The sequence below is a fragment of the Anopheles ziemanni genome, chromosome 3, assembly GCF_943734765.1.
Source record: "Anopheles ziemanni chromosome 3, idAnoZiCoDA_A2_x.2, whole genome shotgun sequence".
NCBI lineage: Eukaryota > Metazoa > Arthropoda > Insecta > Diptera > Culicidae > Anopheles > Anopheles ziemanni.
This window is the reverse complement of record NC_080706.1, coordinates 74295700-74320847: the sequence shown is the minus strand read 5'-3', so window position 1 is coordinate 74320847 and position 25148 is coordinate 74295700. Positions and strand designations below refer to the sequence as shown.

The window sequence follows — 25148 nt, the reverse complement described above, 5'->3', positions numbered from 1 at the left end:
TCATACGCCATGACTCGTACCGGATTCTGTCAATCAGCATGTTTCCGCAAAATATTTTGCCACCAGAAGTGAGGTTATGGCGGTATTTTAGTTTGTTTCTTTGCCTTCCCATTAGGCCAGCCTCGCGTGTGGCTTGCGCGCGCACCACAAACATCGAGAGCGTGGCGAGAGCGAGGGCCGAATATCGGGACTTATCGGGGCAAATTCCAGTCCATCGGTTTGTCGTTTGCATATTTTGCATCGTGACGTTTTGCAGGACTCGCATGCGACGAGCGTGCTTTGGCCATTGCCAACCCCTCAAGCCTCGCTTCATGTCCTTCCGCGACTTCTGTCCACCTTAGGGTAGGCCACTTTTCTGCCACGGTGCTGGAATGTTGACGACGGCATTCTTCTCTGTTTAACGCTCTCCTAATCACTTTTGTTTTGTCTCTGTCTAGTGGTGCCTTTTTATCTTTCCTTTTCTCGCTTTCTTTCTTTTATTGGCACTTTGTAATGATATGTTGTGCATTGGAATCGATAACGATAAAGCAACTCACTAGCGCCATTATCTTCCACTGCGCATGTCCACCGGGAAAACTCTCCTCTGGTGGTTTTTGTCTCTCGCGCGAAGTAAGTGGCACAAAGTGTTGTTGTAATTTTGGAGACGGGTTTCGGCCTCTCAAAAAGGTGGCTCGCACCGCTGGAAAACCTCTTCCCATCGGGTGAGTTACCAAGGCGTTAGGAAAATTGGTTGGAAAATGCCACCACTCGGGATGCACGTAATGGGCGCTTCCATGGGATAGAGAAAAATCCGTTAGTGCTGGCTCTCGCGTTGAGTTGAATCCACTCTCCGGGAAAGCAGGCTCCGGAAAATCAGTGGAGAGTGCGTACCGCGAAGGCTCGGTTCAGTTCCAAACTGGCCTTCCTTCAGCATGGATTGAAACGGAACGGAGCGAAACCCCTAAACCGAAGTGCGGGTGTCATAACAGCAGGAAAAAAAAGGAAAAAGTGTGTAGTGCAGGAAAAATCAATTTCTTTCCGAAGAAACTGCCCACCGTGCAAAGGGCGACACGTTTTTCTTCCGACTGCTGCGTACGTGTCGGAAGGTTTTGTGTTTCGTGGCTCAGTTTCTTCCCACTTCTCCTGGCCAGCACGTTGGTGGAAGGAAAATTTCGGTCCAGCGTTTGTCTCCAGGTGGAAGAAAAGTGCTGCCACGAGTGGCGCCAGCAGTGGAAAGGTCAATCGATTGGCTCTGTATCTTACTTGTAAGTGTGCAATGCAAGCTGCGTATCACACGAGATGTGTGGAACAAGGGGTTTTTTCTTTCGAGGTCATTTCTCCCTCCGCGGGTTGGTGATTCATTGATTATTGCGACAGGATTACAAGAAACCCCTAAAATCAAGTAACACAAACATGAGAGTGGTTTCCAACGTTTTCGACTCGTTTTGAATGCATTTTTTTTCTATGACTAACTTCGTTCTAATCGACACTGCACGCAAATTGGAAAAAGTTGGTCTCAAAGGTCATGTCCGCTGATAGCATGCGTGTGAAGTAGCAGTGAGTAACCGTATGTGTGGGTGCGTGTACGTGTGTGTGTGGTCACCAAATTTTACAAATTGTGCCAATACGTTTGCTGATTGTGATTATCGTTTTTTAGGAGTGGAACAGAAAAATGTTACAAGTAAACACGAGAAACGGTTTTAATTGGTTTGAAGTGTCGATCGTAATGTTGGTGCTATGTAATCCCTTTTGAACAACTTTCATGTGGTAATACAATGTATTACTTTTCGCTGTAAAGTATATTTATTTTTATTTTAAGTAACTCTTGAAAGGGAGGAACTGTTTTAGTTGGTGGAAATCGTTCTGCAGCGCCATTTTGTGTGCCACAAAACCTTACGGGGCGAGGAAAATTTATTCCCTTTTTTATTTCCTCCGCTTGCTCTCACGCTTGGAAAATGCTCACGCGGACGGGAGTGGTGCACCTAAAATCGTGGGTTTTCCACTCGCGAGAAACAAATATGGTGACAGGAGTTAAACGGAACGGCGAGATTAACGCGAGCATTCGTGGAAAAGGACATTCGTCGAAGCGATGAGAAAAATGGCGAATGAGAGAGAGAGCGTGTGGAATAGTGAGAGCGGGCATGGAATTTGATGGTGAATCAACGGTGGAGATCAGGATTCCTACTGGCTGGACTGCCAACGGCTAGTTGGGGTTTTCACGTCGAAGTTCCACGATGCTGATGTTTTGAGCGCGTACCAGCCGTTTTTTTACTGTGATTTTCAGATATTGTTTAGCACCGCGCACCGTGTGTATCGTAGGAAAATTTGTGATTTCTTAATTGTTGTGATGACGCATTGCTGTATTTTTTCCCGGTTGGTTGTTCACATCCCATTGAAGTAGTTTGAGCAGGTATTTATAAAGTGCGTAGAATATTTACTCATACGGCAGGAAAACCCACTCGGTCACGCTCCCCGAAGACGCCCCGCATCAGACAGCATCACATCAAAGTCGAAAACATCTCCTTATGTTTGAAGTACCATCATCCCGTGTGTTATCCAACCAAAACACACTTGAGTGGGAAACGATGGCTCGTTTGCAGAAGGACCATCGTGTTTTTTTTTGCCTTCCTTTGTCGGTTCCATCTGGCAAAAGATCCGATTTTGCGGGCGCTGATTATCTGCATTGTCCTCTCCTTCTCCTACGGGAAAATACCCGCTACCCTCTGCTCCCCAGCAAAGATGCATTTTGGACGGTGACAGCACAAGTAAAAACCCCCGTAGATTATTCATCGTTCGAGCTGGGACTGAGAGGAGGCAACTCATGTTGTTGGTTTTTCCCCACGGAAGAAGAAAGAGAGAGAGAGCTGAAATGAAAATGAGTGACCCGTTCGGGAAGTCGATTGTGACGTACGGAGTGTGCGAAAGGGATGGGTGGGATGAAAACCCTGACCCCACCACCAGGGGGAGGGAAAGGTGTGCGAAAAAGGAAAGAGCACGAGCGTGTTGACTGGAAAAGGACGAACGTTTAGATGGGTGCAGGGGGAAAATAATCCGCAAGTGGACAGGAAGGAAGTCTGGTTCGGGGCAAACTGGTATCGATTTTCCTCCCCAAACTGGTATCGTTCGTTTCGGTTTCGTGCGGAGGAAAACATGGAATGCTCTTTTTGGCTCGTTTGTGGTCCAGCACACAAAGCGCCAGCAAGCCAGTCTCTGTCTCACGTAACGGTGGGGATGTTGGGAATCGGGTGGAAAACGGCATAAACGGTAGGAAAATAAGAAGAATAAATAAATGAGCACGAAAATGCACCCTTCCCGATGGGACGATGACTCATGCCGTTGGATGTTGTCCCGTGCGCTGGGAAGTAGAACACTGTGTGTGTTGGTCGTGGTGCGGGACTAGGGCAGCTGTTGATGGCTTCCGATTCCGTGACACCAGGCTGCCTGGAGCCTGCAGTTATTAGTTTCGTAGGCACTTTTCCTCCACCCAGCCCAATTACTGCAGCTGATTCCTGATTGTTCGGCGCCCGGTTGGCCGGGTCCGGGCAACGCAGGCGATTAGTAGAGTGTACGTGTTTTTTTGGAGTTGGACGTTACCTTGAAAACTCGGTCCGTCCCTAGCAGCAACAGGAAAGCGGTACACGAACTCCTTCGTGTCGGTGTAAAAATGCATCCCTGCAGAAGGGGAGCTATTTTGCTGCGTTTTGCTGCTGCTTTTTATACGTTCGGGAACTCTACACAGGAAACGGACAATCGATAGTTCTACCGTCGTTGGAGAGGTTGATGACCTGACCTGAACATAGAATCACAATCGTTTCAACAACTCGGGAGCTCTTTTACGGGGGTGTTTGTGGTGAATAATAGCAGAAACCATTATCTACAATTATTTGCTGATGGAAGTGGGTCATGTTAGAACGATATTCAGGAAATAGGAATATCGTATTTACTTCTGTTTGAAGTGTTAAGTAATCATGACATTTTTTTAATCAAAGTTGTTCTGAATGTGAGCGATTAAAAATCCTTTTAAGTTTGTTTAGATTATCTTTTTTTATCGAGAGTCACATATCAATATCATATCATGAGTATAAAACATGAAAACAACAGAACCAAATGAAATACTTTTCACTAAGACTCCCTTTCGGTCATCCAAGGGAACTTCATGAAAAGCAATATGTCGTAAAATATTGCCTCCGTGCCAACAGCTATCAATATCCGGCGGAGAATAAATAAGAAACACCAAACAAACTTGCATTAGCGAGCAGCAAACATCGCGATCAGGAGCGGGAACCTCAGTAATGCCTGTCGAAATATAATACCCAAGCTGGACGAAATCGATCCGTTGCAAAAATGAACAACATCCAGTCACGGAGGAGGGATGGTTGGGGGTATCCGGCCAGGCGCTGCGGGGTTCGGTTTTATTTTGCAACCGATTTGCGCAAAGCGTATGCTCATAAGCAACCGTCCGGCTGTCTGGCTGCCAAGACGTAGTTCGCCGTCGGTAGATAAACTCCGAAAACTCCGGTCCTCCAAGTCCTTACAAGAAGGGAAAGCCACGCGGGACGAGGTTTTTCCTTGGAGTCGGACGGGGAATAAATTCACGAGTGAGTCATCGTTTCACCGCGTTCGTCCGCTAACTTGGAATGGCTCCAATTTCGTCCGCATCCGTCGGGTTCGTGGAACGAGGCTCCCGGTGTGGGATGGAAACGGGGGGAAAGTAGTCGCCCTGAAGTCGCGTCTGCCCGGGGGCACGCTACTTGTGATTCATCCACTTTTCATCGCCGAGTCTAGGCGAAAGGTAAAGGTGTTCGCTTTCGAAACGAAGCACTTGCGCAGGATCCTGGACGCGGTGTTAGGACCGTTGTTCCAACCACAACGGGTCGCTTCGAAAGCTCGACAGCACAAAACCATATGAGTTGAAGCCGGTACACGGCGAAGCTTAATGACATGGCGTGAGGTGTTCTACGACTTACTTGATGCCATTAGGTGTTGGAAAGGATCTGTAGCGCATTCGTTTTAAGGTTAGCAGGTCAGGGAGGAGATTAGGAAATTATAATGCACTTTGGTCGTTCGTAATTGAAAGGTGTTTTGCTACTGTGCATACACATTAAGTATGTTTCTACATTCATGATCTTCTAATTTATTCATGTAGAATACTTGAATTGTAAACATGGAAAAGTTTTCTTTACTCTTTGCTTTAAGCAAGAAAAATGTGTCGACTTACTATATGTACAAACTAGTTTGTTCAAGCCATTTTTTTTTTAAATTAAATTACAAAATTACGCTTTCCTTTGTATCCCTTTTCTATTTATTTATTCTTTGAATGGTTTAGTGTCTGTATTGTATTCTCTCATGGTCCTTTTTTTGTTTTGTTGCTTTGACATTAATACTAGTTGAGCGAAAACCAAGCACGCACTAAAAGGGATAATAAATCTGGAAAAAAAGGCGTGCGTGAAATGCTGCCAAAAAAATGCTTTTTAAATCATCCCCATCCATTTGCTTCTACCAGGAACCTCGCGTTATAGCCTAGGACCCGCACCATCGCGTGGCCATTCCTCTTCCAAGCTGGAGGGGACTATTTTTTTTATTTCGGACGCTTTGGCGTAAACGAAGAAACACTGGAGCAGCGTGCCGTCACCGGCAGACAGCTGGCGCCCGGGTTTGCGTGTAATAGGGCCGCTGCTTGCAGGCGCCGTAGGGGACAGCACACACCATAGGAGAAAATAAAGTACACTGTCCAACACTCACCCTTGCGCTCGATGTCCTTGTGGCTATGGAAGAGGCCTGGAAAAGTTTTCCAATGCCCTGAAAGCGTAGTAGAGAAAATATACATTTTTTATACATGAAAAAACGTGAAGAAATAACAAAACTCATGAAAAACTAACAAGCTCTATACCTTCTTGAACCGCTTTAGATGAGTGTGGTATTATAAGGAACATAGATTAAGTGTAGGTGAAGCAGAGGATGGAAGGTGACCGTATTAATCCTTGCTCATGGCACCATAGCCGCCTCGAAACCCCGAAGGCGGGCACTTAGCCATGCGTCGGTGTTTACTTACATCTTAACGGGCGATCTCGGCCTCCGCCCGCGTTTTGCTAATCATAATCCACCATCCCGCGCCTCGTTCCCTGCTTCATCCTCTTGCGAGCGCTTGTTGCTGCGCCCCGTTTATGAGTGTGTTTACGATTATGCCTTTCCGACCTCCGATGATTGAGCGTGAAACCCAACGCAAGTGCGGGAAATTTACCTTCCTTGGGAAGGTAAAGAAAATATCCCCTACTTTCCCTTCTTCGCTTGGCGTGGGCGTTGTTCGACAAATTGGATTGCGTGCCAGTGATTAATTAAGGAAGAAAGCTTTCTATGGCAGACGCCGGAAATATCCGTCGCGGGGTGAAATAAAAGTAAAGTAAAAGCCTACCTAAATTCCCTGCAAAAATTATGAACACACGCACCTGGGAGGGGGCGCACAATTTCGGGAGGGGGCCGTCAGGTGGGATACCATTGGGCTGAAAGGGAAAAAACTAACATTTACTCCCCGCTGTGAGGTTTGCTTGTTTTCCCATTTATTTGGATGGTCGATTGAGTGGAAATGAGGATAGAATGTTGGTTTATAAATATCTGATCGTGCATCGTTAAGAAAGCTTTGTCAAGAGTATGATAGCATGAAAGTTCTTTTATTGCTTTCCGTACGTGCGCATTTCCTTTGATGACGTCAAATTCTATTTTTAATCCAGCTTTAATTCTTAAGGGTTGTGAATCATAAAACATTCTTATTTTGTTAAAAAAATTTACTAAGAATTAAAATTCTGGGAAAACTTAAAAAAAATTAAATTACCTATCGAAAAGTTTCGACTTTAGTGGTTAGGTTAAAATTCTCACATCAAAAAGTGTTCACAAATATCGTATTTCAATTAGAAATTCTTTCCAGTCTAGTTTATCTTGCGTAACACTCTACTCATTTTAATTCAGTAAAGTGGGAGTTTCCGCCAAGACGGGTTTAATCTCGTGAAAAGAATAAATTAAATTTCGTGTGCAAACTATTCTTCACTGTTGTAAAAACTCGCCATTAATCAATACGACACGTTTCACTGTCCCACCCATGTTTCCACCCGTCGGAGAGACGATGTTTTCGTGGGTGAATGGGGGTTTAAAATCAGAATTCCGCTCCGGCACGAACATGCTGCTGGAATTAATTCAATGTTGACACCAAGTTCTCACACCACTCTTGGGGTGTGGGTAGGAATCCCGGGGCGAATTTTCCCTCCGGCAGCATCTACCAATGTCCGTGATTAAATGCACTGCACAAAAACGGTAATGAAATCCGTAGACCAAAAGTGAGCACCACATGTGGTCTCTGGAATGGGAAACATTTCATTCGAAAATGAATCCATTTTTCGTACTTGGATCTTTTCGTGTGTGGTTGCAATCGTTTCGTACAATCCACTGAAGTGGAGAAGGATCACGAACTCAGGCAAAAACTAGTCGTGAAATTTATCGTCCTTCGTTGGTTCTATGTTTGTCGACCAAAAACCAACGGAAACGGAAGTTCAATCCAGAGCCGGGATTAAAAGTTGTCATACTTTCTGGACATGCCTAGCAGTGGAGCTATTATTTATGAGTCTGAGTTGTATTTTAGGCGAATGTGTGTTACGTTGGAACTTACAAGCATTAGAGGAGATTAAAATGAAGTGCCTCTAACTATTGCGAGGCAGAAAGTTGTGAAATGAGGTATTTGCCACACAGGCAAAGTTTGATAGAATATTTTTACAACAACAAAGCATTAAATAACTGATACTGTGAACATAAAATTCATTTATAAGGGATTGTAGTGCATTAATTTTCTCTTATCAATTATTACAAAAGACAATACATAAGACTTACTACTGAACAAAAATAAATTATAACAACATCAAATATTTATTTATGTTATTTGACATTTATTTAACATTAACCTTTGTAAGTTGCCACTTGCCAAAGGTGAAGAGGGAAACAAAAGTTCAAAAGTATGCAACATAAATGTGAAAAACAACTGGAATGAAAGTTTGCTCCAAAGGTCTTTTCCATATCGCAGTTCGCACCTTCTCCCCGATGGAGGTTTCGACGAAGTGTAAATGTTGCATTTTCATTATGTTCATTTATTTCGAACTTTTTTCTCACTTCTATTTTCGAAAAGTCGTGTTGGAGAAAGTGAACTTCTCCGTACGAAGCCTTACCTTTTTTTTGCATTTTTTTTCGGTCTGTTATTTCGCTAGGAGACGCTTTCAGGAAAGTTTTAATGGTTGTTTGTTGTGCCGGTACTGCTTTGAGATATTTTTAAATTTACCTACCGTCTGTGGTGGGACGATGTGCCGAAAGTTTCTTCATTATATTCAGAGAGAACAATGAGAAGAAAATGAAGAGTACGGCTTCCACGAGCAACACCTTATTAATGACGCTCAATTAAATTTCGTATGGTTTTTGAAGTTGTGTTGTAAAAACCACCAGGCGCCTCCATCGATTAAAACTTGGCCAAAGAAACCGATTCAAGGGGGAAAAAGATGAATAAAAATTGGGTAATCATTTGCCGATTTGTTTTTAATATTAGCCTTCCCTCCGATTTGCCCTTCTTTCAGGAGTAAAACCGAAACCAGGGCCTAGGGCCTCTCGCCGTCATGTCGTCCGTGAAGGTGGCGGTCCGAGTGCGACCCTTCAACTCCCGGGAGATTGCCCGGGAGTCAAAATGTATCATCGAGATGAGCGGAAACACGACCTGCATCACAAACCCGAACCTGAGGGAGCGGGCCGGTTCGAGCGAACAGGTGAAACGCTTCAACTTCAACTTTGACTATTCCTACTGGTCGCACGATGTAAGTACGGGATCGAGAATAATAGTTGAATGGGTTGTGAAGTAACGATCACGCTGGTGTTCTCTCCATTATAGCCTCGTGATCCCGAGTTCTCCACACAGGCCATGGTGTACGCCGACATAGGGGAGGAGATGCTGCAGCACTCGTTCGACGGGTACAACGTGTGCATCTTCGCCTACGGGCAGACGGGTGCCGGCAAGTCCTACACCATGATGGGCAAGCAGGAGGAAGGCCAGGAGGGCGTGATACCGATGATCTGCAAGGATCTGTTCCGCCGGATACAGGAGACCGAGGCCGAGGATCTGAAGTACTCGGTCGAGGTGTCGTACATGGAGATCTACTGCGAGCGCGTCCGGGATCTGCTGAACCCAAAGAACAAGGGCAACCTGAAGGTGCGCGAGCATCCGCTGCTCGGTCCGTACGTCGAAGACCTTTCGAAGCTGGCCGTCACCTCCTACCAGGACATCCACGATTTGATCGACGAAGGCAACAAAGCACGGTAATTAGACCGCTCGTTAGCGCTAATGGAGGGAACGAAATTGGTCCCACAACACACTCCTCCTAATCATGCTGTCCTCGTTTCTTTACGCCTTACCTCCGACGAACGCAGAACCGTGGCGGCGACGAACATGAACGAAACGAGCTCGAGATCGCACGCTGTGTTTACGATTTTCTTCACCCAAAAGCGCCAGGACCGCATGACCAGCCTCGAGACGGAGAAGGTTTCGAAAATTAGTCTAGTCGATTTGGCCGGCTCCGAGCGGGCCGACTCCACCGGCGCCAAGGGCACCCGGCTCAAGGAGGGCGCCAACATCAACAAGAGTCTCACCACGCTCGGCAAGGTCATCTCGGCGTTGGCGGAAATTGTAAGTACCTTTCGATGTACCGCTTGGTGCTCCCTTCCCTTTTCTATGTCCCCCGACCCGTTGTTCTTTCCTACTGTTAGTGGTGTTTCCATCTAGATGGACTTATATGGCTACATTAGGATTTTATCGTTATCGTTACTCCGCGTTACTCAGTGGAGTTGTTTCCTTTTTTACGTCGTAGCATTTTTCACCCACTAAACTACACTCCCGAGCGTCGATCCTATTAGTTTTGTGTTTACTTCCAAATCTATTTCAACATATCCCTGTGTCTGATTTATTTAGATAGTACTGATTCGTTTTTGCATTCTTATTCACAAACACACACACACATACATCGATCCGTCCTTCGCGCTCGACGAAACACATAATCACAAAAACGTCATACCATCCCCATGACCCATTACCAAATCGTCACCATTCAATGAAACATACCGAAAACCCGGTTATTCAAACAGTCCGTAAGTATAGTGGTTCTTAGGCTTCATTCAATTTCATTATTATTTATAGTTTTTACTTATTTCCTGTGCAAAGAGTGTTGTCGGTGTGGATTTTATCATTTCGTTTTCACTTTTATTGTTTTGTTTAAAAAGATCCGATATCTTTTGATTGAGAAAACAACATTTTTGTAGCGAAATCGTAGCTTATGTTTCGTGTATCTTGTCGTGTAGTAGATTTAGTGTAAATGTTGAACAAAACTTAAATCAAACCTCGAAGCGATTATGGAAAATTAACTGTATACTCTGCTTTCTTTCCGCGAAATAACAGGCGTCGAAGAACAAAAAGTCAAAGAAGGCCGATTTCATTCCCTACCGCGACTCGGTCCTCACCTGGCTGCTGCGGGAAAATCTTGGTGGAAACTCGAAAACGGCTATGATAGCCGCGATATCGCCGGCCGATATTAACTACGATGAAACGTTGAGCACCCTAAGGTAGGTGTATGGGAGGAAGAGTTGTACAGGATTTGGCAAATCCAAAATTGATGTGTTTGTTAAATCCGTTTGTTTTTCTTCCTTGTGAAATCAGATATGCTGATCGTGCGAAGCAGATCGTCTGCAAGGCCATCGTCAACGAGGATGCGAACGCGAAACTCATCCGCGAGCTCAAGGAGGAAATTCAGAAGCTGCGCGAGCTACTCAAGGCCGAAGGCATCGAGGTGCAGGAAGGTAGGATCGATTGGTTCACGCGGTGCTTGCGAGAGCTATCACTTTTAGACGCTTGCAGAATTATCGTTCGTTCATTCTCCCGCCGGACGGCTGGTCTTCATTAGTGATGAGAACATTTGATTCCATTTTCCCAACACTCCCGTCCTCTTTGGGAACCCGTTTCCTTTTCCTTACTGTCTCCCTTCTCGCGTCCAACGATGTGTTTCCTCAAAGATTCACCAACTGTCACCATCACCCTCTTCCACATCATAGCACATCCTGCGCCCCTGGATTCATGTTGTTCGATTACATACCATACGGCAAACATCGATCTCTATTTGGAATGCATTATTTCGGCCATTGTTAAAGCATCCGTTTTCAGTTTGTTCTCCTTGCGAGCTAGTTATGTTAGTGTGGACAAAATTAAACAAAAACAAAGAAAAATCAAAAATCGCTCTCATTCATACGCAATTCATACCCGACTCTCCCACCGTTATTGTTTGCATTGTTCGAAACGCTTCCGAACGACAAACGAATTTGGTTTCGATTTCGATTCGGCTGAACAGGAGCCAACCAAATTATCCAACATGCAAAATGTGCCACTGTGCATAAGAATCGTAACACAACACCATATACCGCAAGATGGTTAGCGATAAACAAACAAGCAGCATAAGAAGCTTTGCTCTCGCATAAGCGCCTCAAAATGAATAAAAAAAAAACACACACACACATTTCGCTTGAGTGGTAAACTGTGAATTTTAATCACAACTTGTACTACACTTTTCATGTAGGACCGGACGGTAAAGTGGTTTGTGAAAAGCGAGATGCTAATAGTAAGTAGTAAAACTATCGTCGATTGCTAAGAAGTCAGTTATTTTGCCTACCGTAACGATATATTTAAAGTTATTTATTCTTTTTTTGTTGTGGAAACTTTATTATTTTTCTCGTGATTAGTTTCTCTCATCACTATTTTCTGTCACTCCACATTGTCAACCAGTTCCATAGCTCCATGTCTCGTTTCGTTTTTTTCCTTTTTAAAAGTTTAGTTTTCTGCTCATTTGCTGGCTTTTCTGTAACGATCTTTTAAGCGTTCGTTGCCGCCGAATGCATCTTCAATACATTAGAACGGTCTATGAGCGAGATATCGCCTGTCGATCACGACCACAGGGTATGAGAGCTTCATCGATGTGCCGGTTAAAATGAGCATGTATGCCTCATTTTAGTGTGCCTTTGTTGCCTGCTTTAATATATTTGCCACTCTGCTCCGAGGAGAGGAACCCCGGAAGCATCACGACGCTTCTGCGAATGGATGAATAAATACATTTGTCTTCTTTCTGTCCTGTCGCCACTTCATACAGCAAATGGCTTTTGGTTTCTTCCGTTTTTGTTCGTCTTTCCAATAACACTGTTAAGCTTTTGTAAATACATTATCCTCACAATAATACCACACACATGCACGTCCGTACCATACCATACCACCATGGAACTAGTTTTGTTCATAAATGTCCATGATTTATGTTGATTGTATGTTTGCTACAAAAAAAGACACGCACATACACACACACATACACAAACGCTCTCAAGTGTAATATCTCCATCGTTTATCATTCTGGGTTGGACAAAAGGATCAAATGTGAAACAAAATCGATCTCAAAATTTCCTACCATCACTTCCTGTCACTCGGCCATCGGTTAATATGGAAGTACTGTAAAACGTTTGCCCAACCCAATCAAACTTATTGCTAAGTCCATGTCATGATCTTTGTATGCTCGCGTAAATGCATAGAAATAGTTTAGTAATTCGTTTTGTCTGTAAAAATAATAATATATTATCAAGGACTATTTTGGATTCCGTATTTGGTACATAAAAACTGAATTAAAATTCATACAAATGTTTCTTTGCAGATTTGCAAAGAAATATTCTGTGTTGTGAGAAAAGAATTATCCAAAACTGCTTTGCTTTTAACAGTAAGAATTATGTAAGCTGCTTCACTTTGTGATTCACTGCGATATTCGCACGAATTATTAAAGTTGCATCTTACCGTGAACAGTACATTGGAATTTTTAGTTAGTACGAGAGTGTTGAGTCGTAAGCACCGGTGAAAATGTTTCCATTCTCCTCGGCTTCTCTTTCCAGAGGACGAGTGTATCATCAAGTCGGACAAAATCGAATCCAGCGGTGGCGTGGTCATCACCGAGGAGGGCGAAGATGGTGAGAAGAAGATTCACTCGCCGAACCGCAACCGCAAGCGCACCGGGTCGAGCACGGAGATGGCCGTCGACCAGCTGCAGGCGAGCGAGAAGCTAATTGCCGAGCTGAACGAAACCTGGGAGGAGAAGCTGAAGCGTACCGAGCAGATTCGCGTGCAGCGTGAGGCCGTCTTCGCCGAGATGGGTGTGGCGGTCAAGGAGGATGGCATCACGGTGGGTGTATTCTCGCCGAAGAAATCACCCCATCTGGTGAACCTGAACGAAGACCCCACCCTGTCCGAGTGTTTGCTGTACTACATTAAGGACGGTACGTGCTACTCGCATCGTTGTGCAGAACGATAAGGCACCGATAATTGAGTTTTCTCTTTTCTTTTGACTCACAATGCAGGACTAACACGACTCGGCACATCGGAGGCAAACGTGCCGCAAGACATTCAACTGTCCGGCTCGCACATCCTGAAGGAGCACTGTGTGTTTGAAAACAAGGACGGCGTGGTCACACTGGTACCGCACAAGGATGCGCTGGTCTACGTCAACGGACGTAAGGTGATCGATCCGGAGGTGCTACAAACGGGCTCGCGTGTCATCCTGGGGCGCAACCATGTGTTCCGGTTCACACATCCGGAGCAGGCACGCGAAAAGCGCGAGAAAAACAAGGAGGTCGATGTGGCCGAAACGGTCGGAAACAGTGGCGAGATCGCCGATTGGAACTTTGCCCAGTGCGAGCTGCTTGAGAAGCAGGGCATTGATCTGAAGGCGGAGATGGAGAAACGGCTGCAGTCGCTGGAGGAGCAGTACAAGCGCGAGAAGCGTGCGGCTGACCAGGAATTTGAGGAGCAGCGCAAGGTACGCAAACGCCGAATCCTCGTAAGCAACCTTTGTGTTCGGAACTAACTTTTACTACTTCTCTCATAGACATACCAAAAGAAAATTGATGAACTGCAAAAGCAAGTCGATGAGCACACGATGACTATGTCGATGTACAGCAGTTACAGTCCGGAAGATTTCCATCAGGAAGAGGACATTTTTGGTAAGAAGCGCTATTCACATTCTCTGGCCGTAATAGAAACTTCATTACAATTGGAATATTTACACTTTCCCTACAGTCAATCCACTGTTTGAGTCGTGCTGGACGGCACGTGAAGCCGGTTTGGCTGCCTGGGCCTTCCGCAAGTGGCGCTACCATCAGTTCACATCGCTTCGTGACGATCTGTGGGGTAATGCCATCTTCCTTAAGGAAGCCAACGCTATTTCGGTTGAATTGAAGAAGAAGGTTTGTAACGAAGACATCCAACAAAACCAAGTTAGGTTCTAATTTTATTTTCTCTCTTTAATTTTCAATTCGTAGGTTCAATTTCAATTCACTCTTCTGACGGATACGCTGTACTCACCGCTTCCGCCGGAGCTTACCCCAGCACCAGCCGTCGGGGCCCTCACCCAAGGGGGAGGTCAGGAGGACGACTTTGGCCAGACGCCGATTCCAAGAACCATCGTCGCGGTTGAAGTCACCGATACGAAGAACGGTGCAACCCACTACTGGAGCCTGGAGAAGCTACGGTAGGCGAGTTTGTGATGCATTGTTGTACCGTCCTCTCGCATTCATTAGTTCCTGCAGCTTCAGCGTGGTTTTAGTTTTTGGTGATCCTGATGTGATCCTCTCGTGAAGATACATTTTCCAAATGGAAATGGAAAGCATCATTTTTGCTTAGAAATCCTCAAAGGCACGTACACAAAACATTGCAAGATATAACAGTCAACTGCCAGTTGAGTTCAATTATTATTTGAAAAGCTAAAATGAGGCGTTTCAATCAAAACCTATTACTTTGTGGATGCGACGCATTTTTCACTCACAAGAAATAATATAGTTTTGTCATCAAGCATCGCACGTTCAGTTGGTTTGTGCAACGACTCTCTGTCTCTCTCTTCGTATTTTTACATCTGTTCAGATATAGAAAAAGCTACCACAGTTAAGCGAGTTGCTAAGAATGGTTTTGTATTTTCACGTTTGCTTTGCGCATAGCATTTTCCTTCCTTTCGATGTTTACTGTTGACGTTACCTTACCGTCCCTATTTTTTCTTTTTCGCTATTTTCTTGTTAAACAAACCTCCATTCGTTGCCATGTTATTGCTCTTTGCTGACGATCCACTAACCCACTCACTAACACGGATCCGGCCTTGAAACGCACGCGGTTTCCGAAACTGCATCCGAATCGATGCTTGATGCTCGATGGAATCCGCTTGTTCGATCCCGTTTGCATCCCAGCTATCGGTTGGAGCTGATGCGGCAAATCTATAACACGGCGGACACCTCGCCGGAACTGATGAGCTTCGTGCTCGAGCTGTCCAGTGGTGAGCATACGCCGGAGTATCCACAGTACCATCGCCAACCGGTTGCACTGCACGCGCACACTCCGGCACTGGAGTTGCCGGCGGAAGCTCAACCACAGCCGGGCGACCAGCAGCTGGTAGCGGGGCTCCTACCAAGCTGTGATGTCAGCAACTGTTTGGCATCCCCAACCTCACCTGCTTCCACTTCATCGTCGTCGTCATCATCTTCATCATCGTCGACCTCTTCGCCGCCATCCGTCATTTTCGACGGTACGGCGTCGGCATCCGGACCCAACGGAAGCAGCGGTATGCGAAGAGCCGGCTCCAGGCTTACGCTGGCGAATCTGATGCCCTCTAGGTTAGCGGACACTACTCGTGATCGATGGGCTATTGGATGTGCTATCCTACCTACCCAATGCATGGGAATGATTTCCATCTCACTTTAATCGATTGACCTACAACCCGACGTGATTTAAGCTTTGCCACTCGTGTAGGACATTTGGTTAAGTGTGCTTTTGAAGTATATATACATTGATAATATGGCTGTCGTTTACCGCTTTTCTGCGTGACTAGCTTTTATAGAGCAGTATCGACATTGAACCGTGCTTGCTTCTGGCTATATTGTAATCGATTAAGGACGAACCGTAATATTTTCAGCATGTGCTCTGCAGCTTTATGCTTACAAAACTTTAATGAAAATAGCTTTGAATGTTGTGTGAGAATTTGCTTTTTTTACATAATCATTTCGGCTTATTGCTCTTGTACGCGAAATCCTCCATTTTGAACATCATTAATTCTTTCTGCGGTCGGTTGCTTTCGATTAAATATTCGATTCCATTTTCTCTTAGGAACAAGAAATACTTTACACACACCTTACAACCGCCTTTGAGGATTTTTTACCAAGTTGTTTGTTAATTTGCTTTCCCTTTCGGAGAAAAAGAAATATACAATTTGCTTTATTTTTTACGTTTGCAATTGACGCTCTTTTTAAAATAGAATTTATATACGAAGAACTCTCAAGAAGTAAAATCAGAACTATGCAATATTTATACGCAATGTTATACAATACATATACTACCACCAATATTGATGGAATTTGGCTTCGCGCTTATTATTCTTACTGATTTGACCGCTGATGTCTGTAAAAGCAAATGTACTGAGTAAACAGCAGTTAATTTGATTCCTTTTCTTCCTGTTACTTCCAGACAACGACTCGAGTTGATGCGTGAAATGTACCACAACGAGGCCGAGCTTAGTCCAACATCACCGGACTACAACGTTGAAAGCTTGACCGGCGGTGATCCCTTCTACGATCGCTTCCCCTGGTTCCGTATGGTCGGAAGGTAAGGAGATGTTTGTTGGGAAAAAATAGTAGAAAAGGATTCATAGTTTTTCTTTTAAAACATTTGCAGATCGTTCGTCTACCTGAGCAACTTACTCTATCCGGTACCGCTCGTGCACAAGGTGGCCATCGTAAACGAGCGCGGTGACGTGCGTGGCTATCTGCGCGTGGCCGTCCAGCCAGTGATGGACGAAGAGAATGCCGACTTCAGCAACGGTGTAAAGCAATCGGCGCGCATCCTATTCGACGAGGAGCAGAACGGGCAGCACAAGGTACCGAAGATACGCACCATCCCGGACAAGGAAGATAAGTACATCGAGGGAGGGCACGAGATGGGCACGACGAAGCTGGAGGAATTGGAACACGAAGACGCCGACTCGGGCCGTGGTGACTCGAGCGTCGCGTCGGAGCTGCACGAAGCGAACGACCAGGAACCGGGCGAGCATCTGCAGCCGGGCAAGGAGTTTACGTTCCGTGTTACCGTTCTGCAGGCCACAGGAATTGCTGCCGAGTATGCCGATATATTCTGCCAGTTCAAGTAAGTTTCCCATCGGGGAGTGTTTATTGCAAGAGGTTGATTTTTTATAAACTGATTTGTTTTGTATTGTTCGTTTGGCAGCTTTTTGCACCGACATGAAGAAGCGTTCTCTACGGAGCCTGTAAAGAACTCTGGCTCGGGAGCTCCACTTGGATTCTATCACGTACAAAATGTAAGTGATCTTTACTGAGGAAGAAATTCGTGCCATTAACGACGATGGTCATGCTTTGTTCTTGTAGATTACTGTACCGGTGACCAAATCCTTCATCGAATACCTTAAGACACAGCCGATCGTGTTCAAGGTGTTCGGGCACTATCAGCACCACCCGTTGCACAAGGACGCCAAGCAGGATTGCCAGATTACGAGGCCTCCGCCGCGGCGCATGCTGCCACCGAGCATCCCGATCAGTCAGCCGGTGCGCAGCCCGAAGTTTGGCCCGCTGCCGTGCCCACCGTCGTCGACCGTTCTGGCCAAGCACGACGTACTCGTGTGGTTCGAAATCTGTGAGCTAGCACCGAACGGCGAGTACGTGCCGGCCGTCGTTGACCACAGCGACGATCTACCCTGCCGCGGACTGTTCCTTCTGCACCAGGGTATCCAGCGGCGCATTCGCATCACGATCGTACACGAGCCGACGCCGGAGGTGAAGTGGAAGGACATCCGCGAGCTGGTGGTCGGGCGCATCCGCAACCAGCCGGAACCGGCCGACGACGAGGACTCGGACTCGTGCGTCCTCTCGCTCGGACTGTTCCCGGGCGAAGTGCTGGAGGTGCCCGGGGACGATCGGTCGTTCTTCCGCTTCGAGGCCGCCTGGGACTCGAGTCTGCACAATTCGGCGTTGCTCAATCGCGTCACGCAAACGGGCGAACAGATCTACATCACGCTGAGCGCATATCTGGAGGTAAGTCCGCTTTATCTCTCCCAGCCGTAAAAGGTGGTGTCCATAATACCGGTTTTTAACTATTCCTTTTCCCCCCGTCCAGCTTGAGAACTGCGCTCGTCCGGCCATCATCACAAAGGATCTCAGCATGATCATCTACGGACGCGATGCCCGCACCGGTCCGCGTTCGCTGAAGCACCTGTTCTCCGGCCAGTACCGCAATCCGGAAGCGAACCGTCTGTCGGGCGTGTACGAGCTGTCGCTGAGAAGAGCTTCTGAAGCAGGTAGTCCAGGTAGAACTGTGCTAGTGTGTAGTGATGAACGCTTGTATCGTTTCGTTTTCCTTCCGCGCTTCGAACATAGATACCGTTTTGGAGTGTTTGTTTTTTGTTTCCCCGACCGAAAGGTTGTCCCGGGTGTGGTTTGCCGTTGATAACGCATATTTTTATGTTTTGCGTTGGCTGTGGTTTGTGTGGATTGTTTCTTTGTTTTTTCCGATTGTCTAATTGATACGTTAATCGTGTGCTTTATTTACGAAATCACAATACAACCAGGGGTGATGTTTAAATTAATCTTTTCTCCCTTTCCCTTGTGGCAGGCGTTCAACGTCGACAGCGCCGGGTGCTGGACACGAGCTCAACGTACGTGCGTGGCGAAGAGAACCTGCACGGATGGCGTCCGCGTGGCGACTCACTCATCTTCGACCACCAGTGGGAGCTGGAGAAGCTGACGCGGCTGGAGGAGGTTGGCCGCGTCCGGCATCTGCTGCTGCTACGCGAGCGACTCGGCATGGACACCACGCCCAACCCGACCACAAAGACCGAGAAGGATGTGTGCAATCTGGCCCAGCGTGCAAGCGCCTCACCGGTCCACATGGTCATACCGCCATCTCCGCAGACGCCGGTTAAGGATCAACAGGCACCGGCCATTTCCGAGCGCGATCTTTCGGTGCGCGAATCCGAGCTGGTGTGGAAGTGCGTGAAGCTCATCCAGGGTCGCATCGGTGGTAAGGAGTTGGGTGGCGATGCGAACAGTACCAGCGGCTCGACGGGGCAAGCGTCGGACGCATCGCCCGGCGACGAAGGTTGCGCCGATATGAACGCGAGCTACATCTCCAGCAACTCGATCGAGCTGTGCTCGCCGGAGCGGGTGGATGTACCGAATGGCTGGGAGGCGCCGGCACCGGCTCCGCAAACACAGGAACTATCGCTTCGGCTGTACGTGCCGGAGCTGGAAGAGATCCGTGTCAGTCCGGTGGTCGCCCGCAAGGGTTACCTGAACGTACTCGAGCATGGCGGCTCGGGCTGGAAGAAGCGATGGGTTACCGTACGGAGGCCGTATGTGTTTATCTTCCGCTCGGATAAGGACCCGGTCGAGCGGGCCGTGCTGAACCTGGCCACCGCCCAGGTCGAATGCAGCGAGGATCAGGCAGCGATGGTGAAGGTTCCAAACACATTCAGGTAAGAAAAAAAAAACGGTTTTTTGTAGTTGTTCGAATTGATTAGAAGTTTATAGGGCAATGTGAGGCATGATGCCTCTCTTAAGCGGAAAATATGTCCTCATGAGATTCATAAAAAATACCCCAGAATTTTCAGAGGTCGATTGTCTATCCTGTCTTCTACCACCAAATAATAATAAAACGATTTTAAAAGTCTGATATGATGATGAGTCCCACCGCTTACCCCTACATAGGTTTGAGAGGGACGAAAGTATCTTGCGATATTGAATATAAATCATCAAACGAGAGGGGGCATTGGGGCATTACTCTCCAGAACAATCGCATCCATCTCTGCTCCATTCATACAACGGTCGCCATCAATTGCACAAAGAGGTACATCTTAGATTTCCCAACTAGCAAAAGGGGACCACTTTCCGGAGTAGGGCAGGTATTTTCGCACAGTTTTGGTTAACACCGCCAGCTATCAATGGTTGATAGTGTGGTGAAACCCACCAGTACTACTTAAGGGACCTGATCTTGTTCCTTGCGTACAACGGTCCCGAGCAATCACCTCGAAAGGCAAATCGCCGAGTCCCCCAAGGTTAACGAGGCACCACCTTCGGGAGTGTAAAAGGGTATTTCTGCTTTGTTTGTAGTTCACACCGCCAATTACCAGAGGTTGATAATGTGGTGGCACTATCAAGAACAGAAAGGGACCCAACTACAGCGAGATGTGTAGATACTATTAGTTATTTTCGTACAGCCATGACCACCAATTGGCTTCATTTACGCGCGTGTCTCAAAACTATGTAGACTCATTCATTCTTTTAAGTTAAATTAGATAATAAAAATAAAAAGTCCCTGTTCATTTTTTTTTACTCATCATCACCATAGTCAAAGACCGTGTTGACAAATGCAATACTACGGGGCTCAAAAACTACAACATTTACTAAATACATTACAAGCACAGCGTCAGACCACCTGCTTCACGTATACGGCGCATAGGCGTTTGAACTCCCTTAGATTTCGCGCTTGTTTAATCTCTCTCGGCATCCTGTTGTACCATTGTACTCCTTTAAAAAACAACGAATTTCGGGCGTTTCCAGACAGATAGCTGGGAAGTCTCGGCTCACCGGCACTACGAGTGTTATACCGATGCACGTCAGACCCAACCACTATCCTTTCTCCCAAATACGTTGGTACCAGGCCTTTCAAAATTTTGTACACAAAGACTACAGTTTGGAACACTATCCGCTGTTTGACCGACATCCACTGTAAGACGTCGAGCATAACAACCGAAGGAGTATACCAGCCGCAACACAAAATCATTCGCATGACTCTGTTTTGCAACCTCTGCAGTCTCTGTAACTGTGTTTGATTGCCGAGAAATAAAATTGATGCACAGAAATCAAAGTGCGGTGCTATTAACGATTTGTAGAGCTGAACTTTTCCGAAAAAATTCAGATTGTTGCCCAATCTACTAATCACACCACACTTTTTTGCCACTTTTGAGGTGACATTGTCAATATGAGGCCCAAAAGACAGTTTTTCGTCTAATATAACTCCCATATATTTTATCTGGGAGACTCTGTCGATTGGTTCCTGATTGATGACAATAGCTGATTGGTCAGTAATTTGTCTCGAAGACAATACCATGAATTTGGTCTTCTTGATGTTTAAGGCCAATTTCTTGTATTTTAACCAACCATCTAAGGCATCTAAATCGACATTCAAAAGCTCCTTGGTCTGTTTTAAATCTTTCCGCGAGACAAACAAGACTGTATCGTCCGCAAAAAGATTGATTTCACATGACTGTAAAACCTTTTTCATGTCGTTTATATACATAATAAACAACACTGGACCAAGAACACTTCCTTGTGGAACCCCAAGGGTGTTTTCGACAGGGTTTGAACAACAGTTCATGAAAATTGTTCGTTGCGTTCTTCCACTGAGATAAGATGCGAACCATTCGAACTCAACTCCATCGATACCGAACCTTTTGATTGTTTCCAATAACAAAGGTCGCGATATCGTTTCAAACGCCCGTTTCAAATCCAAGAACACTGCAACAATCGGTTGTTTTCGCTCCATTAACTCCTTCCACTTAGCTAATAAAAGGTTCAGCGCAGATTCACAAGAATGTCCTTCTCTATAGCCCGACTGTTCCTCCACCAGCAAGTTATTCCTGTCAAGATACTGGACAAGTTGTTGTTTGACAACAAGTTCCAACACCTTTTCAAGTATATGAAGCATGTTAATCGGACGAAACTCCTCCGCATTGGTGGCTCCTGACACTTTAGGAATTGGCACTACTAGAGACTCCCTCCACGAGTCAGGGAAAATTCCCTCCTCCAATGATTGGTTGATCAGTGAAAGAAGGACCCCCCCCAACTACATGGAAACAGTCACGCAGTACCTGAGCATTCACTTTGCTAATTCCAGCCTTGTTCTCTAAGCTAAAACAAATCGATTTGAGCTTTTCAATCGATATTGGTTCGAACTTGAATTGTTGTCTTGGGTTACTATTTGGTCTCAATGCCAAAGGTTCAGCCACGGAAGGAATACTTTGATGAATAGAGTTGACACTATCAACAAAAAAAGTGTTAAATCTTTCAGCAATGGTGCTTTCCTCAAAAATGGCGCATCCTTCAAATGTTACACTTAAACCAGGCTTATCCTCTGGCTTCAGCATAGACTTGAGGATTTTCCACAGTTCCCTGCTATTACCTTGGTGGTCCCTAATCTGGTTGCTAAAAAACTGTTGCCTTGTTTCTTTCAGACGCTGTGTATATTCATTCCTCAAAGCGGTGTATTCCCACCACTGTTGAGAAATGTTTGTCCTTAAGAACTTGGCATAGGCACAGTCCCTTCTGCTCTTAAGCCTTGCTAGATCTGTGTTATACCACTTGTTTGAATCCCTACAGGCAATAGTTCGGTCCACTGTGAAGGCTTTCATGGCATTTTCCAGAGTATCCCACAATATTTTAGCCGTTTCGTTAAAAGCGTTAAATATTGTTCTTTGAACGAAGATTTTTGTCTCCACAACTATAATGTAAGGATAATGAATGTAATTCAATCCTTACCTGATCTAATTAATTTTTTTAATTCTATTTTCCTTTTTAAATCTCAATCTCTGACATAGGATGCGTTAGACGCGCTAATGAACACATGTTTTATTACTTTTTTTTCAACTGAACTCAACTAAAAACATGTCGGTGCATTTTACCCAACCATGGGCATCTTACCTCACATTCCCCGTTTATTTTAAGAGAACTTTTTTGGGGCATATTTGAAATAATTTTTTCTTTCGTTTTCTTTCTCGCAGCGTCGTCACCAAACACCGAGGATATCTCTTGCAAACGTTGGGTGATAAGGAAGTGCACGATTGGCTGTACGCCATCAACCCGCTGCTGGCAGGCCAGATCAGGTACGATCACAACTTCAACCATTACTGGTATTCTCAGGATCGTTGGAATGTATTTTTTTACGTCACACCCATCTTTTCTGTCATCTTTGTAGATCACGGCTGGCAAGGAAAAATCTCTCCAGCGTAAGCAGCAACGGCAGTGGTGCTGGGGGGGAGCAGCAACAGCAGCTGGCGACGACAGGATCGTCCGCCCTGGCCGTGGCTGCCGCGCAGGGCAACGGCAGCAGTAGCTCCGGTGGCAAATGAGATACAATAACGATGGAGTCCGTGCTGGTGTACTAAACCTGGTACCCTGCAGTGACCGACTCCACGCGCAACACCGGGCAGTGGTTATAACTACCACCGCCACCACCACCACCACCACCACCAACCCTACCCCTACCACCATCAACCAACTCTCCAACCAGCATAACCGTGGGTGGCGTGTGTTGCAATCGTCACCACCGGAACGACAAAATCAAACCAAATTATCTTAAAGTAGTACTCGTTGTCGTTATCGTCCTTTACTCTCCACTTAGTTGCGTCGATAGACTTTCCGTTCGGAGGCGGAAACAAAAAGTCAACCTTTGAGCAACTCGACGCCAGCAGGTAAAGTCAGGAAAGGAAAGAATGGAAACAAATCTATCGAATCTATGCAAAACAAAACAGATCCTTCTAAAATATCAATCTTGAATGGCCGCAATGAAAATGTATTGTTTTGGAACCGTTCGAGAAAAGGCTTCGTGAGGCAAGTTGCAATTGGATTGTACTGTATACACGCAAGACGGAATGCGATTGTTTGCGCTACAGATACATTGTTAGTCTTTCTGTTATATAGTTTTTCTTTAGTGCAAGTTTATAGTTTAACGTGTTCTCTAAGAGGCTGAATATTTTTTAAACAAAACCGACACTGCTTCATGCTAATTGTAAGATAGCGAGTTTTGTATATAAGTACCTCCATAGATTATTACCCTTAGCATTAGTCCGGGGCAGAGTCCGGTCCATTTTCGGTTGCTAAAATTATTTATTTAGTACAACGCGTGCCTAGCGATCGAAATAATTCGATCAATCAGGAAAGCAACAACCCGGAGCATAAAGACATCTGAGGAGGGAAACTATTCGATGCAGGGTAAACATAGCCTTGGTTTTTTGGTTTCTCCTTTCTTTGGTTTCGACCCTCAATTCAAACTCCTAAAACCCCATGAGAGACTGTAACTAGGTAACACTGGACAAGCGGATGGGACAAGCACTGCAGCGAAGCTGCCCTTTAAAGGTTACTCCCAGGTTAGTCCGCATATAAAGATAAAGAGAGAGACCACTAGGTAGGATCGTTCCAGGAAAAAGGGTCATATTGCTTTTTAACTATAGGATATATCTGTTGTACTGTGCTTTTTTGCGACACTTTTGTGGCGTTGTTAGCGGTTTTCCTTCTTGCTAGTTCGCTTGTGTGATTTTTGCCAATCAAGCAAACCCGGGAAAAGGGAAGCAAAACGCGTTAAAAGAGGAGGCAACGGGATGGAAAGCAAAAGGTGCGCGAAACGGATGGTAGAGAAAACTAAACCCCTTATGGATCGGCGAGCATCCTTTCCGAACAGATGGATATTAATCAGTAGGATATTTAATGTTTCGTTCACTTTTAGTGGAACAAGCGCAGCGAAATGTGGAAAAAAAATGCAACCTACATTGAGGACGGAGGCAGATTAGCGTTACATTAAGTGACCAAACAGGTAAAGGATAAAACAAAAGAAGATAGCCGACAAATGTGGATGAAACGGAGCATTGGAATTTTGCTGAACCAAACCTGACATTGGAATCTCACTGAAAGATCGTCACTGATGTGTGTGTGTCTGTCTGTGTGTACATCTCTCTTCTCGTAAACAAGTTATACAAAAGCAGGAATTTAAACTAAGGACCGTGCGAGGAAAATAAACTATTTTGGGCGATAAGGGAAAACAAAACCGTAACATAATACTTGAGAACTAAGATGTTTAAAATTCCCGTTCAGCAAATGCAACCATAGTCAGTCACCAATAAATATCGATATAAAAACCACACACAGACGAAGATAAACGAATACACACACACACACGGTACTGACAAGAAAAAAACTGTCAGCTCAAATGGTGCAAAAGGACATTTAAAAAAACAAGCAAACTTGGAACGAATAGTATTAGAACG

General features: G+C 45.5%; 1 protein-coding gene across 1 annotated transcript; it reads left to right on the top strand.

Annotated features, from left to right (window-relative positions):
* The first annotated feature begins 8624 nt into the window (after positions 1-8624).
* On the top strand, positions 8625-23237 carry LOC131289521 (kinesin-like protein unc-104). The gene is made up of 20 exons (XM_058318797.1): positions 8625-8819; positions 8894-9318; positions 9430-9685; positions 10451-10614; positions 10709-10848; positions 11619-11660; positions 12964-13344; positions 13426-13883; positions 13953-14067; positions 14144-14310; positions 14386-14594; positions 15301-15723; positions 16571-16708; positions 16778-17245; positions 17327-17417; positions 17485-18147; positions 18230-18419; positions 18725-19586; positions 22890-22991; positions 23084-23237. Exons 1-20 carry the CDS (start codon positions 8625-8627, stop codon positions 23235-23237), a joined length of 5643 nt encoding a protein of 1880 aa, XP_058174780.1.
* The last annotated feature ends 1911 nt before the right edge of the window (positions 23238-25148 follow it).

Coding starts and splice junctions, on each gene's coding strand:
- LOC131289521 (XM_058318797.1), top strand. CDS start 8,625: ATGTCGTCCGTGAAGGTGGCGGTCCGAGTGCGACCCTTCAACTCCCGG. Junction 13,345..13,425: donor GCTGTACTACATTAAGGACG/GTACGTGCTACT, acceptor CTCACAATGCAG/GACTAACACGACTCGGCACA. Junction 18,420..18,724: donor TTCTGAAGCAGGTAGTCCAG/GTAGAACTGTGC, acceptor CCCTTGTGGCAG/GCGTTCAACGTCGACAGCGC.